Raw genomic sequence first — 15,486 nt, forward strand, 5'->3', positions numbered from 1 at the left:
TCTCAAAAAAAAAAAAAAAAAAAAGAAAAGAAAACTTGCTCCCTGCTCACTTTATTCCATTGTGCTACTTCTCAACCATCTCCTAAGCTACACTATGCAACTGTATACCTCTTTTATATCTCTATTACTCAGACAGCTCCTGCGTTCCTAACTCCCCCACAAACCATCTGGAGAATTAATCTTGATCATGAGATAATATACCATAGCCATTCTTCAGACCTCTACTCTGAGAAGAAAAGATAACAGCTTTCCCTTATTTTGCTGTCACTACTTGATGTTAATTGGGACTTTACGGAAGATTTGACATGATAATTTTTTTCATAATTAAAGTAGTCCAATAGCAACTATGCTGCTATAGAAAGAGCTTCATATTTTCACAGTAATCCTTGGTTATTTGCCCAGTTTGTCACTGTTCAATATTACTTTATTTATTTATTTATTATTTTTTTGGAAGTAGGATCTCACTTTATCACCCAGGCTGGAGTGCAGTGGTAGGATCATAGCTCATGGCAATCTTGAACTCCTGGATTCATGGGATCCTTCCGTCTCAGGCTCCCAAAGTGCTGGGTGCTGGGATTACAGGTGTGACCCACTGCACGTGGCCCAATTTTACTTTCTTAATGACATTCTCAATGGTACGTGATCCACCAAATATGCACAATACAGAGGACAGCCTGGGCATTCTGTGAGACAGGGCAGCAGCACTCTGCCTCATGCCAGCTAGGAGCTGGGTGCTCTTGCTCCCACGGCTGTAGTACAGATGTTCTGAGATGGCATTCACTCGAACTCATGTTTATCAAGTGCCTCCATGCCAGTTTTTGTATGAGAATACGAAAAAGGACCCTATCACATGAAAACACGCAAAAACCAAAGTAAATAAAGTGATGAACATTGTTACAGTGCTGTGAAGGCAATAAGTAGCTGTCATGATAGAGAAAGAGGTCAGGGAAAGCCTGAGGCCCTGACATTTAAGCTGAGATCCTTAGGATATGAAAAATGGGGACGTGAGTCAGAAGGAAGTGTCCATGAGAAGACCAGCCTGAGAGAGGAAAATAACTTGGCAGGTTTGGGGAAATGAATGAAGACAGTGAGGGCTGAAGCTTAGCAAGGGAAGGCCAGATGCACATAGAGAGGCGGATAGTGGCTGTAACTACTTTAAAGACTATAGTAAGGATTTGAGACTTTAAGTAGGGAAATGACAAGATTTGGTTGGTTTGTTTATTTATTTTGAGACACAGTTCCACTCTGTGGCCCAAGCTATAGTACAGTGGCATGATAGTGGTTTATTGCCGCTTTGACCTCCTGGGCTCAACCAATCCTCCCATATCAGCTCCTAAGTAGCTTTGAACACAGGTGCACCACCATGCTTGGCTAATTTTTGCATTTTTTGCAGAGACAGGGTTTTGTCATGTTGCCCAGGCTGGTCTTGAACTCCTAGGCTCAAGTGATCCTCCTGTCTCAGCTTCCCAAAGTAAAGGAATTATAGGTGTGAGCCACTGTGCCCGGCTGACATGATCTGATTTATATTATAAAAGATTGTAGTTGCTGTGAGGTTATCAATAATTCCATTAGCATCTTTGGGTTCAAGTCACTATCTATAGCTGAGAAAGCTGGACAGGCTATTGATAGTCACTCTTCCTCCAAAGGGGAGCACAGGGTCAGGAGCTAATGAGGAGGGTTTCCTATTCTTAGCTCAGAGCTCAGTCCTGACATGGAAAATATCTCCTTGCTCCTCACAGCCTTCCTAGCTCTGTCATCGTGGTTCTCTCACTAGACCACAAACTCCTTGAGGGCACGACAGAGTCTATTTTACCTGTGATTCTAGCATCTGGCCACAAGGCTCTGCACAGAGGAGGCATTCAGTCGATGATGAGTGCATGAATGACTGCACTGGACTTTAATGGTAGTCTCTAAGGTTAGGGTTGAAGTGCTAGAGCCATCCTGGACATAGAGCAGAAAGGTCTTGAGGGCATTCTGCAGTTGGTAAAGCACCAGGCTAAGAGAAACACACCAGTGCCTAGGAAACTCTCAGGCATGACATTGCTTCACATTATCAAAACTTTCTTTGGGATTTTTTCACTAAACTAATTTGAGAACCATCACACCCTAAGTAATTAGCCTATATATTTGACCATGTTTCTTTTTTCTTTTAATGTACCCTCCCAACTCATCCTCCCACAACTAACGACATCTTTTTCTTTTTTTGAGATGGAGTTTCACTCTTGTTGCCCAGGCTGGAATGCAACGGTGCAATCTTGGCTCACCGCAACCTCCACCTCCTGGATTCAAGCCATTCTCTTACCTCAGCCTCCCAAGTAGCTGGGATTACAGGCGTCTGCCACCACACCCAGCTAATTTTTATAATTTTAATAGAGATGGGATTTCACCATGTTGGTCAGGCTGGTCTCAAACTCCTGACCTCGTGATCTGCTCGCCTCGGCCTCCCAAAGTGCTGGGATTACAGGCCTAATGCCCTCTTATACCATAGGGATACAACTGATGAACTTTCATGGACACATCATTATCACCCAAAGTCCACAGTTTCCATTAGGGTTCAGTCTTGGTGTTGTACATCCTATGGGTTTGGCCTAATGTAAAATGACACATAACTATCAGCCATGATTCTTTTTAATAGTGAATCCAGTTCATGGGCTTATTTCCCATTTCCAGGACAGTTCCCTTGCTTGACCCTCCATGACAATAAAATAAAAAGAGGTACTCTTAACTAAGAGTACCTCTGTTCCAAGATGCTCTGCCTGTGGTCCTTACCTTTCTTTTCTCCAGTGAAGGGCACAAAGTCCTCTCTGTCTTTCTGTTCCAAAGCCTCCTTCTCCAGGTACATGAGGAGGTGCTCACGGTCAAAGGGGCCAGTGGCTGCCTTCTGTGTCTGGTCTTTCTGTCGGAATCCAGCTGGTAGCATGGCACTCTGACAAGACAAAGGTGTGAACAAGAAGGAGGGATGTCTGCTGGCCTGCACATTGCGACTTCCTCTTCCACCCCCACTCACTGTGAGCTGCAGAAGCAGGAAAGATGCCTACACAGAATGGGCATGTGAACTGAGGTCTGGGGGCTCTGGGGTGTCTCTGAGGCCCTACTTGTTCCAATGTCCTGTGCTGAGAGGTGCCTCCCAACATGCTCAAGCAGAGCATAGATGGCTAGAGCAGCCTGAGTTTTCTGAAGCTGCCTCCTAGAACATGGAGGCAAAAGGCCTCTTTCCTTGTAGATTGTGCTTAGGTTTGGCTAGGGCTGTACCCAAGGTGCTCCCAGGCAGAAACATGAGACTGACAAGGAGCTGACATGGCGAACACGTCCCCTGCAGAAGCAGCCAAGCTGATACGTAATATTATGAAGATGTTAATGCCTGCTTGATTAAGCTTTGAGATTCCTTCCTTAAGTTAAAAAAATAAAAGCAGAATACCTATATTTTAAAAAGTAAATACAACATCCAAAGTATCTGACATATCAGAATACCATATATATATAATTTTGTTTTAGTTGCATTTTTATTTATAGTAAAATCACTATTTTGGACGCCACCAATTCTAAATTTAAGATCATACCAGCAGGTCTGAAGAAAGTGCTTGCTAAACAAATATAACAAGTAACTTAACTTTTCAAGAACTCATATAAACATTAGAAACTCCATTGAAATGAACTTGATATTATGATTATAGTCAGTTGAATCTATTCATTGTTATAAGTTCATCAAAGAGTTCACATTATTTGCACATTTGAAAGAAATGAGATATTTTAAAAAATCTGCATTTGGGGCCGGGCGTGGTGGCTTATGCCTATAATCCTAGCACTTTGGGAGACCGAGGCAGACAGATCACTTGAGGTCAGGAATTTGAGACCAACATGGCCAACATGGCAAAACCTTGTCTCTGCTAAAAATACAAAAATTAGCCAGGCACGGTGGTGGGCACCTGTAATCCCAGCTACTTGGGAGGCTGAGGCAGGAGAATGACTTGAACCTGGGAGGTGGAGGTTGCAGTGAGCCGAGATCACGTCACTGTACTCCAGCCTGGGTGGCAAAGTTAGACTCTGCCTGAAAAAAAAAAAACAAAAAACCAATTGCATTTGGGGTTAAAAACCTGAGTTAAATACCATCTCTGACACTTATCAGTATGGAATCTCACATAAATTACCTCTCCATGTCTGTCTCCTCAATTATGAAATAGGGATAATACAGTTTACCTCAATGGTTTCTGTGCCCAGAAAAAAGCTCAATAAGATTTGTTCTCTTTTCCACTTTCCTTCTTTTTCCCGTAAGTCAGACTAGTCCTTCCTCAACCAATGGAAAATATTTCCCCTGATTTACACCAGGCTGGTTTTTGAGAAATACATTTGCTATATCACATTGTAGTGGCTGTGAGGTTCTCTAGGAATTTGTAAACATAAGTGACCCAGAACCAATCAGAGGAAGAAAAGAAAATGTGCATTCAGGGCTAAGGGATTTCTACCATATTTTTAAGGACCAAATCATGCCATTTATTCATACTATCATTAACCACTCTGCTTCAGTTCCATGTCACTTACCTCGGGATCTAGGTCATCTAGAACATTTTCCAACTGCTTCAGTTCCTCTTCTGAGAGTTTGCCAAGAAGCTCATCTTCATCAATGTTCTTGTATTTCTCCAGCTCTTTTCGAAAGGGGAGTGCCATGGCTTCTTATATGCCTTTCTCATGGGCCATGCACATTTATGTGGTCCAATTTCCTGAGACTTCAGAATACTGCTAATAAAAAAGAAACACTAATTAAAAAACAATCTCCTTTCTGTAAACAGGACTTATTAACAGGAGACAGAACTACGCCTCCAGAGGAGCCTACTGTATTGAATGAATAATTCAAGTAAAAGGTAATATTCCCTTCATTTGCAGAGCAACCTGACAGCTTACAAAGGGTTTTCACATATTTCACTTATTTTGATTTTTACAACAATCCTGTGAGGAAGCCTGTGCCAATATTATCATTCCCATTTTATAGATGACTATTCTGAGGTGAAGGTGACCTAGTGCCTTGCTTGAGCTCACAGAGCTGGGATGGGTGAGCCTGGCTTTCTAATTCCTAGTGTAGTGAGTGGTTTTCCATCATACTACTCTGCCTTCCCCAACTCTCCATAGAAAAACAGGGGAGAACAATGCACTAATTGTAAGGCAGCTGTAAGAAGCATACTTGTGCCTTTTCAGGGAGAGAGCAATGTGAGGAATACAAAATGGGATTCATTCACCAACGAGAGTTTGGAACGTCTATGTGAGAAAGCATTGTCCAGTAACTCCCCTGCAATTAAACTAAGTACGATTCTAAAATCCTGGCCATGTGATCACTCTGTCTTTCTCCTTGCTTTGTTTTCCTTTCTATTTCTAGTCTCATTTCCTTTACGTTTCTTTAGCCATCCTACGTATTCATTCTTTATACCCCCAGACCATTCTTCTCTCAACCTTTATTTTTATACCACCTCACTTCTAAACTTTCACCCAAAATGAAACTTTTACTCAATCCTTTCCTCCTTGCAGAGGATTCTACAGATCTTCCCTAGAAAGATAATAATCATTCAGGAAAGAGCAATGTACTTCACTGACTATGTTTCTCCTTAGGAGGTATTACCACCAATCACATCTTTCAAGCCAATAAACATTTGCTATATACCTACTATTTGCCAGGCACAGCTCTAGAAAATAGAAATACAAAGATAAATAAGACATGCCCCCTTTCCCCAAGAAGATCACAGCTTAGTGAGACAGACACGCAAATTACAACAATGGCATAAGTATTAGACATAATGTATAAAGTAGGTTTAAAAACACATGAGGAGGCTGGGTGCGGTGGCTCACACCTGTAATTCCAACACTTTGGGAGGCCAAGGCAGGTGGATCACCTGAGGTCAGGAGTTTGAGACCAGCCTGACCAATATGGTGAAACCCATCTCCACTAAAAAATACAAAAATTAGCCAGGCATGGTGGTGCATGCCTGTAGTCCCAGCTACTCAGGAGGCTGAGGCAGGAGAATCACTTGAACCCAGGAAGTGGATGGAGGTTGCAGTACTGAGATGGTGCCACTGCACTCCAGCCTGAGCCACACATTACGACTCTGTCTCAAAAAAAAATTATACGTATCAAAATGCCCCCTTTCCCCAACATCACAGCTTAGTGAGACAGACACACAAATAGCAATAATGCCACAAGTATTAGACATAATATATAAAGTAGGTCTGAAAACACATGGGGAAATAATCACTGAGTAAATGGGGGAAGTTTGAGGGGAAACTGTGAAAAAGAGGTTGTGTTTGAGCATTGAAGGAAGAGGTCATAAGGTGGACATGGATGGGCAAGTGTCATTCTGGGAAAAGAGAACAGCACAAAGAGGCACAGGATAAGACAGTACATGATACACTGGTGGAGTAGGAGGCGTGGCTGGAGAGGGGGATTCATGGAGGGAGGGAGAGGAAAGAACTAAAGATGCAGACGGGACATCTGTGAAGGGCCTTCCTTCTGTGCCATGCTAAGGGATCTGGACTTTATTCTGCTGGGGATGGGAAGCCACCATAACTTCTTAATGTAGGGGAGTGATCTGAGCACGCCAATTTTTTTTTTTTTAATGAGTTCCAATCATAAGAGCGAAGAATAGGTTGGCATGGAAAGAGACTGGCTGCAGGTGGGCCTCTTAAGGGCTATTAGAATAGTGTTCCCTTCCCTTTGTGAATTCAGCTGCTCACAATGGTCAGGTTTGTAGTTTCTGTGTTGATACCCCTTTCACTTACAACGTAACTCTCTCTTTCATTAGCTCCCTTTCTTGCTTATTAATTTAGAGACAGGGCTCCCCACTGTTTCCCAGGCTGGAGTGCAGTGGTACCATCTTGGCTCACTAAGACCTCCACCTCCTGGGCTCAAGTGATCCTCCCACCTCAACCTCCGGAGTAGCTGGGATTCCATGTGCACACCACACCCAGGACTACAGGCATATGTCACGATGCCCAGCTAATTAAAAAATTTTTTTTGTAGAGATGAGGTCTCCCAGCCCTCTTTTTTTTCCCCCAAAGCTTTAATGACTTTAATCTAGTAAAAAATAAACAAACAAAAATCCTACTAAAGTCAGAGAAACCAACTGGATCCTATATACTTTGTTCTGGCACCAGCCACCACTAACTTATTGCACCACACAGGACAAGGATGGCATCTTCCAGGCCCTTATCCACCAAATGAATTTGTTGAACTACGCTACTTAATGGATTCTAAAATGCACAGTTTATCGCACTTAATATTCTGAAATTGTGATATGTCTTAGAATTGATGGTGTGCTATAATTACTATTGTCCCAGCAGCAGTAAAATTGTACTTGTCATTGCTTGTATATACATAAATATCAAAAGCACCAGCTTCAAAACTAACAGAGTTGATGTTAAGGATTTGGAAGGAAATCCCAGGGACAACTATGGAATACTCTTTTTTTTTTGAGATGGAGTTTTGCTCTGTCGCCCAGGCTGGAGCGCAATGGTGTGATCTCGGCTCACCGCAACCTCTGCCTCCTGGGTTCAAGCAATTCTTCTGCCTCAGCCTCCCACGTAGCTGGGATTACAGGTACCTGCCACCACACCCAGCTAATTTTGTATTTTCAGTAGAGAGGGGGTTTCTCCATGTTGGTCAGGCTGGTCTTGAACTGCCAACCTCAGGTGATCTGCCCACCTCAGCTTCCCAAAGTACTGGGATTACAGGCGTGAGCTACCATGCCTGGCCTGCAATACTCTTTTAAAAATTCAGAAAGCAGACAATCATAAGGAGGTGACAATGCTGGTATGTTCAGCAGCACTCCCAAAGAAAGGTACAGATTAGGATAGTTCCACATAACGAGAGAGTGAGTTTAAGCGCCCAGTTCAGTAGCTTTTAGTTTTAGTTTTGTTTTTTACAGATTTTTAAAATTACCACTTGATGGCACAGAGAAAATTATTGTGTGGGAAAAAACCAGACATGGATGAGTAAAATAGTGATCTAAAATGTTAGAGTGTGAAGAAGTTTTAAGAATTCAACCAATGAATGAATTTCACTTACATTTCCCCTTTTTATGTATGCGCAGGAGAGATATATGATTTTAAAATCCATGTATATTCATAGCACATTTATTTGTAATTGCCAAAAACTGAAAACAACCTGAATGACAGTAAGTGAATAAAAAGCAAATTGTGACCAGGAGCAGTGGCTCACGCCTATAGTCCTAACGCTTTGAAAGACTGAGGCGGGACGATTTCTTGAGCACAGGAATTTGAGACCAGCCTGGGAAACACAGTGAAACCCCATTTCTACATTAAAAAAAAATTAGCTGGGTGTGGTGGCACATGCCTGTAGTCCCAGTTATTTGGGAGGATGAGGTGGGAGAATTGCTTGAGCCAGGAGGTCGAGGCTGCAGTGAGCTATGGTTGCACCACTGCACTCCAGCCTGGGCAACAGAGTGAGATCCTGTCCCTATATAAGTAAATAAAACTAAACAAATTGTGGTATATCCATATAATGGAATACTTCTCAGCAATACAAGGGAATGAACTATTGACGTATACAACAACATGAATGAACCTGAAAATAATTATAATGAGTGAAAGAAGACCAAAAGAATGTATACTGTAGGATTCCATTTATCTAAACTTTTAGAACATGTAAACTAATTTACATCATGGAAAGAAATCAGAGTTGCTTAGGCATGGGAGAGAGGTGGGAAGGGCTGATGAGAGGGATGACACAGGGGCATGGGGAACCTTTTGGGGATGTTGCCTATGTTTACTACCTTGATTGTGGTGATGGTTCCACATGTATATGTGAATGTCAAACCTTATCAAACTGTAACTTGAAATATGTGCACTTTATTGTATATCATTTACACTTCAGTAAAAAAGATTTCAAAAAACCTATGTGGAAGTCTAAAACAGCTCTGTCAATAAAGGAAAAATTATTATTATTTTTTGAGACATGGTCTCACTCTGTTGCCCAGGCTTGAGTTCAGTTGTGTGTTATCACAACTCACTGCAGCCTTTTCCTCCTGGGCTCAAGATCCTCCCAGACCAGCCTCCTGAGTAGCTGAACTACAGGTGTGCACCACCATGCCTGGCTAATTTTTATTTTTTGTAGATACAGGATCTCACTATGTGGGCCAGGCCGGTCCCTAACACCTGTGCTCAAACGATCCTTCCAGCTTGGTCTACCAAAGAGCTGGAATTATAGGTGTGAGCCACCGTGCCCAGCCAAAAATTTGTATTTTTAAGAAAACATGTTGTATTTTGATTGCAAGCCTTTTTTTCTTAGTAACACATAAAATACTGGAGAGTTTTACAATCAATGGTATCTTAGGGTTGGTAAGAATCTATTTGAATGATTTTTTTTCCCATTTATTTATTTTATTGCATTTTAGGTTTTGGTTTTTTTTTTTTTTTTTTAAAGACAGGGTCTTACTCTTGCACATGCTGGCTTGATCATAGCTAATTGCAGCCTCCAATTCCTGGGCTCAAATGATCTTCCTGCTTCAGTCCCTTGAGTAGCTGGGTCTACAGGAGTATGTCACCATGCTCAGTTAATTAAAACAATTTTTTTTTTTTTTGGTAGAGATGGGGTCTTACTATGTTGCCCAGACTGGTCTTGAACTCCTGAGCTCAAGCAATCCTCCTGCCTCAGTCTCCCAAAGTGCTGGAATTAGAGGCATGAGCACATGGTGCCCAGCCTCTATGTGGATTTCTATTGCTGGATTCTGTAACTAAACCCAAACTCCCCATCTTTCTCTAAAATAGACTTGTTCTCTAGATTAATCTACCAGTCAGACACTCCCAACACTCTGACCAATTTCAGATTCTCCCACTTTTTTGAGTCCAGCTGGTCAGCAACTCCTGCAGGTCCTTACTGCACAACATTTTTCACACCACCCTTTCTTTTCACTCTTGTTTCAGCCCTTTGTTCCTTCATGCCTGGACTACTCTGATTGCATCTTGAAAGATTTCTGTTTTTCCCTGTAAGCCACCCAGAACACTATAATTGGATCATTTTTCTCAACACTGCTAACAAGCCACTTCCCTGGTTAAGAACTTACAATGGCTCCCTCTTGTCTACAGAATGAAATCCAGACGGTCTAGCTCCAAAGCTCCCATTATTTGGCTTTAACCTGCACTTTCTGTTTTCTCTCTCATTACTTTCCTGGGGAACCCACTGCTTCAGTTAAAATAGTTTATTTTCTCTCTCTGATAGACAGAATCACGGCCACCTAAATATGTCCTCCTCCTATTCCTCCTATTCCTCACATCTGTATGTTACTTTACATAGCAAAACAAATGAGTTGTGATTAGATTAATGTTTTTTGTTTTTTTTGAGACAGAGTTTCATTCTTGTTGCCCAGGCTGGAGTGCAATGGGGTGACCTTAGCTCACTGCAACCTCCGCCTCTTGGGTTCAAGTGATTCTCCTGCCTCAACCTCCAGAGTACCTGTGATTACAGGCATGTGTTACCACACCCGGCCAAGTTTTTGTATTTTTAGTACAGATGGGGTTTCACCATGTTGCCCAGGTTGGTCTTGAACTACTGATCTCAAGCGATCCACCTGCCTTGGCCTCCCAAAGTACTGGGATTACAGGCCTGAGCCACCATGCCCAGCCAAGATTAAGGATTTAAAAATAGAGAGATCATCTTGGATCATCTGGGTGTGCCAATGTAATCTAAAGGAGTCTTAAAAGACGGAAAAGGAAGGCAGAAGAGTCAGGGAAGGAGTTGTGAAGCAGAAGGTCAAAGTCATGCAATCTTTTTGCTTTGGAGACGGTAGAAGGGGCCACGAGCCAAGGGATGTGGGCAGCCTCTGGAGGCGGGGAAGGGCAAGGACATGGATTGTCTCCTAGGGACTTCAGATGGGAATACAGTCCTGTGACACCTTGATTTTTGCCCCGTGACACCTTGATTTTTGCCCAGTGACATGCGTTTCAGACTTCTAACTTCCAAAACAGTAAGAATAAATTTGTATTGTTTTAAGCCACTGGATTTGTGCTAATTTGTTACAGCAGCAACAGGGAACGAACACATCCTCTTACCCAAATGCTTCCATTTTCCAGGATGATTGTTCTGGCTGTCTCCTGTTTGCCCCTCCACATCCACTTCCCCACTGCTCTGTGCTCCAGGAAGACGATCTATTTAGACTGTATCAGTGGGTTCCCTTTCTGTCTGGCTTGTGTTTGGCCCACAGGAGGCACTAGCAGCAACGAGAGCAGGGGGTGGGGGAGGTTGGGTACAGAAGGCCACACCTCCCAACAGGCAGCCCTCTCCATAAAGCTGACCGCCCCTGGCTGACCTCAGGCCTTGGGTGGTAAAGGGTCCTTGTGGCAGCTGGTACCAGAGTTCTGCCTTGTTGGATTCCCTAAATCTTCCCCCCATCTTTCTAAATAGCCTCTTTATTAAAATTTTCTCAAATTACTCAGTTTGAGTGTATCCCCTGTTTCTTGTCGGGATGCTGGCTGATAGGAATGCCCTTCTCTATTCTCATGGCCTATCTATGTGCTCTGCTCTTGAGACTTGGCTCAGATCCCAGCTCTGCAGGACCACAGAATTTCAGAGCTGAGAAAGGCCTTAAAGATTGCTCAATCCAGCAACATAGATGGTTTTTCTTCTATTTCTCTGAAAATTTTTGGTCTCTTTTAGCAATTCTTTTTCCTCCACTGGCATTCTTCAAGGTCTCATCTTATAAATTCTTCTATTTTCATACCACATATTCTCCCTGGAGAAACTCATCTGCCTCCAAAATTTTAATTAGGATATATAACCAGGAGACTCCAAAATCTGTATCTTCATCCTAGGCTTTGTTACTGAGGGTTAGACTCCTATATTTCCATCTGCTTAGTCCACATCTCTCCTTGGCTTCCTCAGATGCCTCAGATATGTCAGAAGTGCTCTCATCATCTTTCCTCCTCCAGAAACCCCAATTTCAGGAAATTGGCCAAAAAACCAGGGAGCCATCCTTGACATCTTCTCTCTCTGGTCTCTTTTCCAGCCATCAGTCACCAAATCCTGTCCTTACCTAAATGTGTTAAGAATCCACCTACTTGGCCGGGCGCGGTGGCTCAAGCCTGTAATCCCAGCACTGTGGGAGGCCGAGGTAGGTGGATCACAAGGTCAAGAGATCGAGACCATCCTGGTCAACATGGTGAAACCCCGTCTCTACTAAAACTACAAAAAATTAGCTGGGCATGGTGGCGCGTGCCTGTAATCCCAGCGACTCAGGAGGCTGGGGCAGGAGAATTGCCTGAACCCAGGAGGCGGAGGTTGCGGTGAGCCGAGATCGCGCCATTGCACTCCAGCCTGGGTAACAACAGTGGAACTCCGTCTCAAAAAAAAAAAAAAAAAAAGACTCCACCTACTTAACTCATCCACATTGCCCACACTCAGCCCTATCCCTCCTGATCCATTCACCACACAAATGGCCAAATGAGCACAGAGTTAAACAACTCTTCTCTAGTTACTTAAAATCCTCCAGTGGCTTCTGCTGCCTTGAGGATAAGGTTCAAATTCAGTCTGGCTTCTGTCATCTTCATCAGTTTCATCCTGCGCTGCACTCCCCATCTCCTCCCGGCTCCAGCCTCCTGGCCCACTTCCAATGCCTGGATCATGCCTTATGTTGTTCCCTCTGCTCAGAACACTCTCACACCACTTCCCTCTGGCTGACTGCTATCTTACTCATCCCCGGGTCTCACGCAAGCTTCACTGCTTTAGGGAAGCCTCGTTTGGACCTGGAGACAATGTCTGGGTCACTCCCCATTTCTATGCTACCCTTTTAATCACATCTGTTTTTGTCTTTATTACAACTACTTGCTTTACCTCTGTCTTCCTTGCTAATCTCTGTGGGGGGTGGGGAACTGTATGAGTTTTACTCACTGATAAAATCCTGACTCCCAGCACAGTTCTTGATCTGAGCTAGGCATCCGATAAATATTGTGTAACAAATGTCAAGTGAAAGAAATGAGCTCAAATGAGCCCACAGGTCCAGAGCTCACTCCCCTCTATCCATTGCTTCCTCTCCCTGTGATGTAACTTTCTGAGATCATCTAAACCCACAGAAGTTGCTCGTCCTCTAAATTTAAATGCCTATATCACCAATTTGATGTATCTTCCTATCTTTTCATGTATGTTACATGTATGGTTCTCTCTCCAGCTATACTACGAACCCCCAGAAGACAAGTGCCATCTCATAACTCAGTAGGAAAAGGCATTAATTAATTAAAACAACATGTTAATACTATGTAACAGTAGCTGTTTAAACAAATTGCCTATGCTGTGTCAGTGTACCAGGGGGTCTCAGAGTCTGAAGAGAAAAAAAAATTGCATCCTCCTGGAGCACAACTTTGATCTGAAGATTTTGTGAAAGCTATTTATTATTATTATTATTATTATTAGAAACAGGGTCTTGTTTTATTGCCCAGGCTGGAGTGCAATGATGTGATCGTAGCTTACTGCAGCCTTGTACTCCTGGGCTCAAGTGAACCTTTTGCCTCAATACTCCCCCCACCTCCCTTGACTCCAGCAGCTGAGACTACAGGTGTGTGCCACTATGCTCAGCTAGTGCATAAAAATTTATTGCATAAAAATTTTAAAAATTTTTGTAGAGATAGGGTCTTGCTACATCACCCAGGCTTTATTTTTAAAAAACCAATATAGAAATACTGTGGAGAAGAATATAGCATTCTCATAGCTTTTGAAGTCAAATCAAAGCTTTTCCAGCTTGGGCTGGGTGCAGTGGCTCATGCCTGTAATCCCAGCACTTTTAGAGGCTGAGGTGGGTGGATCACAAGGTCAAGAGATAGAGACCATCCTGGCCAACATAGTGAAACCCCGTCTCTGTTAAAAATATAAAAATTAGCTGGGTGTGGTGGCACATACCTTGGTCCCAGCTACTTGGGAGGGTGAGGCAGGAGAATCTCTTGAACCCAGGAGGTGGAGGTTGCAGTGAGCCAAGATCATGCCACTGCACTCCAGCCTGGTGATAGAGGGAGACTGCATCTCAAAAAAAAAAAGCTTTTCCAGCTCACGGCTGGTCTGCTTTTGCCCCCAACAAGGCTGCACAGGGGCTCCCAATTGTTTTCCCTTCCTCTTAGCAATGCTGCATTGAGAAGTTAGCAAAGCACTGCTATAGCCTCGCCTCCAGCAGCGTGTCTTTCCCACGGCAAGCGTTTAACATGATATAGGATGCTAATGTACACACTGGAGTGAAGCAAATGCCTAACAAGGCTTCCAGGAGTCCTGGTGCGCAAGTATAGGAGTCAGTTAGGAAAACGTAAAATAGGATTAAAGACAAGCTGATGGAAGGATGACTTGGGCCCTTAAGTAACTCTTCCTATTATCCAAATTTACAAGCCTTGGGAAGGAAAATAAGGAGTATGGCTTTCTTTGCTTCTCTTTCCACTACCTTATTTGTATAACTGTGGTATGAAAGGAAAATCAGAAACAATGTGAAGTGGCTAGTACTTGGCCCTGCCTATACACAAAGACAGAACCAAAACTAAAACAATAAGCAGTCCTATATATGAAACCCAAAACAAACCAAAGACTAACTTTTACAAAAGAGTAAATAAAAATTACTCTTAAAAACCTAGTGAGGGCAAGCACTGTGGCTCACATCTGTAATCCCAGGACTTTGGGAGGTTGCCAAGGTGAGAGGATCATCCAGGGCCAGGGGTTTGAGATCAGCCTGGGCAACATAGCAAAACGCTGTCTCTACAGGTTTTTTTTTTAATTGGCTGGGTGTGGTGGCACATGCCTGTAGTCCCAGCTACTTGGGAGGCTGAGACAGGAGGCTCACTTGAGTTCAGGAGTTCTAGGTAACAGTGAGCTATGACTGCAGCATTGTACTCCAGCCTGGGTGACAGAGAAAGATCTTATATATAAAAAAATAAAAATAAGACAATTAAAAAAAAATCAGGTGAAAATTTTTTTGATTTTCTTTTTTTTTAGAGATGGGGTCTTGCCCTATCACCCAGGCTGGAATGCAGTGGTGCGAACATGGGTCACTGCAGCCTTGACCTCCTGGGCTTGAGCAATTCTTCTGCCTCAGCCCCCTAGGTACCTGGGACTACAGGTGTGTGCCACTATACCCAGCTAATTTTTGTATTTTTTGTAGAGATGGGGTTCTGCCATGCTGTCCAGGCTGGTCTCGAACTCTTAAACTCAGGCAATCTGCCCACCTCGTCCTCCCAAAGTGCTGGGATTACAGATGTGAGGCATCATGCCGAGCCGTAAAAAGTGTTTTAAATGAGCTAAACAGTGCCATCAATCACCTAAGAGTATGTATATATCTAGGAAAGCTACAAAGGACTGCTGACCGGACAAAGACAAACAACACATTGGCAGGGGGTAGACTTTGATTGGAGAAGGGGATCTTGGGCTTCAACTGTGCTGGTGATGCTTTATTCCTAAGTGGAAGAGTCAGTAAATGAGAGGCTCTTCTTCTGTTTTGTATTTTTTCTTTCTTTTTTTTTTTTTTT

The 15,486-nt window shown here is 43.1% G+C and overlaps 1 protein-coding gene across 4 annotated transcripts in view; it reads right to left on the bottom strand.

Annotated features, from left to right (window-relative positions):
* Positions 1–15,486, bottom strand: part of TMOD2 (tropomodulin 2) — a 56,879-nt gene that overhangs the window by 35,159 nt on the left and 6,234 nt on the right. For 2 of the 4 annotated variants that reach the window (XM_017504627.2, XM_017504626.2), the window contains exons 2-3: positions 4,540–4,734; positions 2,770–2,926 (exon numbers count right to left, since the gene is read on the bottom strand). In XM_017504627.2, the coding sequence (XP_017360116.1) occupies positions 2,770–2,926; positions 4,540–4,665 (283 nt within the window). In that variant the 5' untranslated portion in view covers positions 4,666–4,734. Of the gene's footprint in view, positions 1–2,769; positions 2,927–4,539; positions 4,738–15,486 lie in introns of all 4 variants that reach the window. The other 2 variants (XM_017504625.2, XM_037729952.1) reach the window with 1 other exon arrangement.

This window comes from Cebus imitator, unplaced genomic scaffold, assembly GCF_001604975.1.
Source record: "Cebus imitator isolate Cc_AM_T3 unplaced genomic scaffold, Cebus_imitator-1.0 Scaffold325, whole genome shotgun sequence".
Taxonomy (NCBI): Eukaryota; Metazoa; Chordata; class Mammalia; order Primates; family Cebidae; genus Cebus; species Cebus imitator.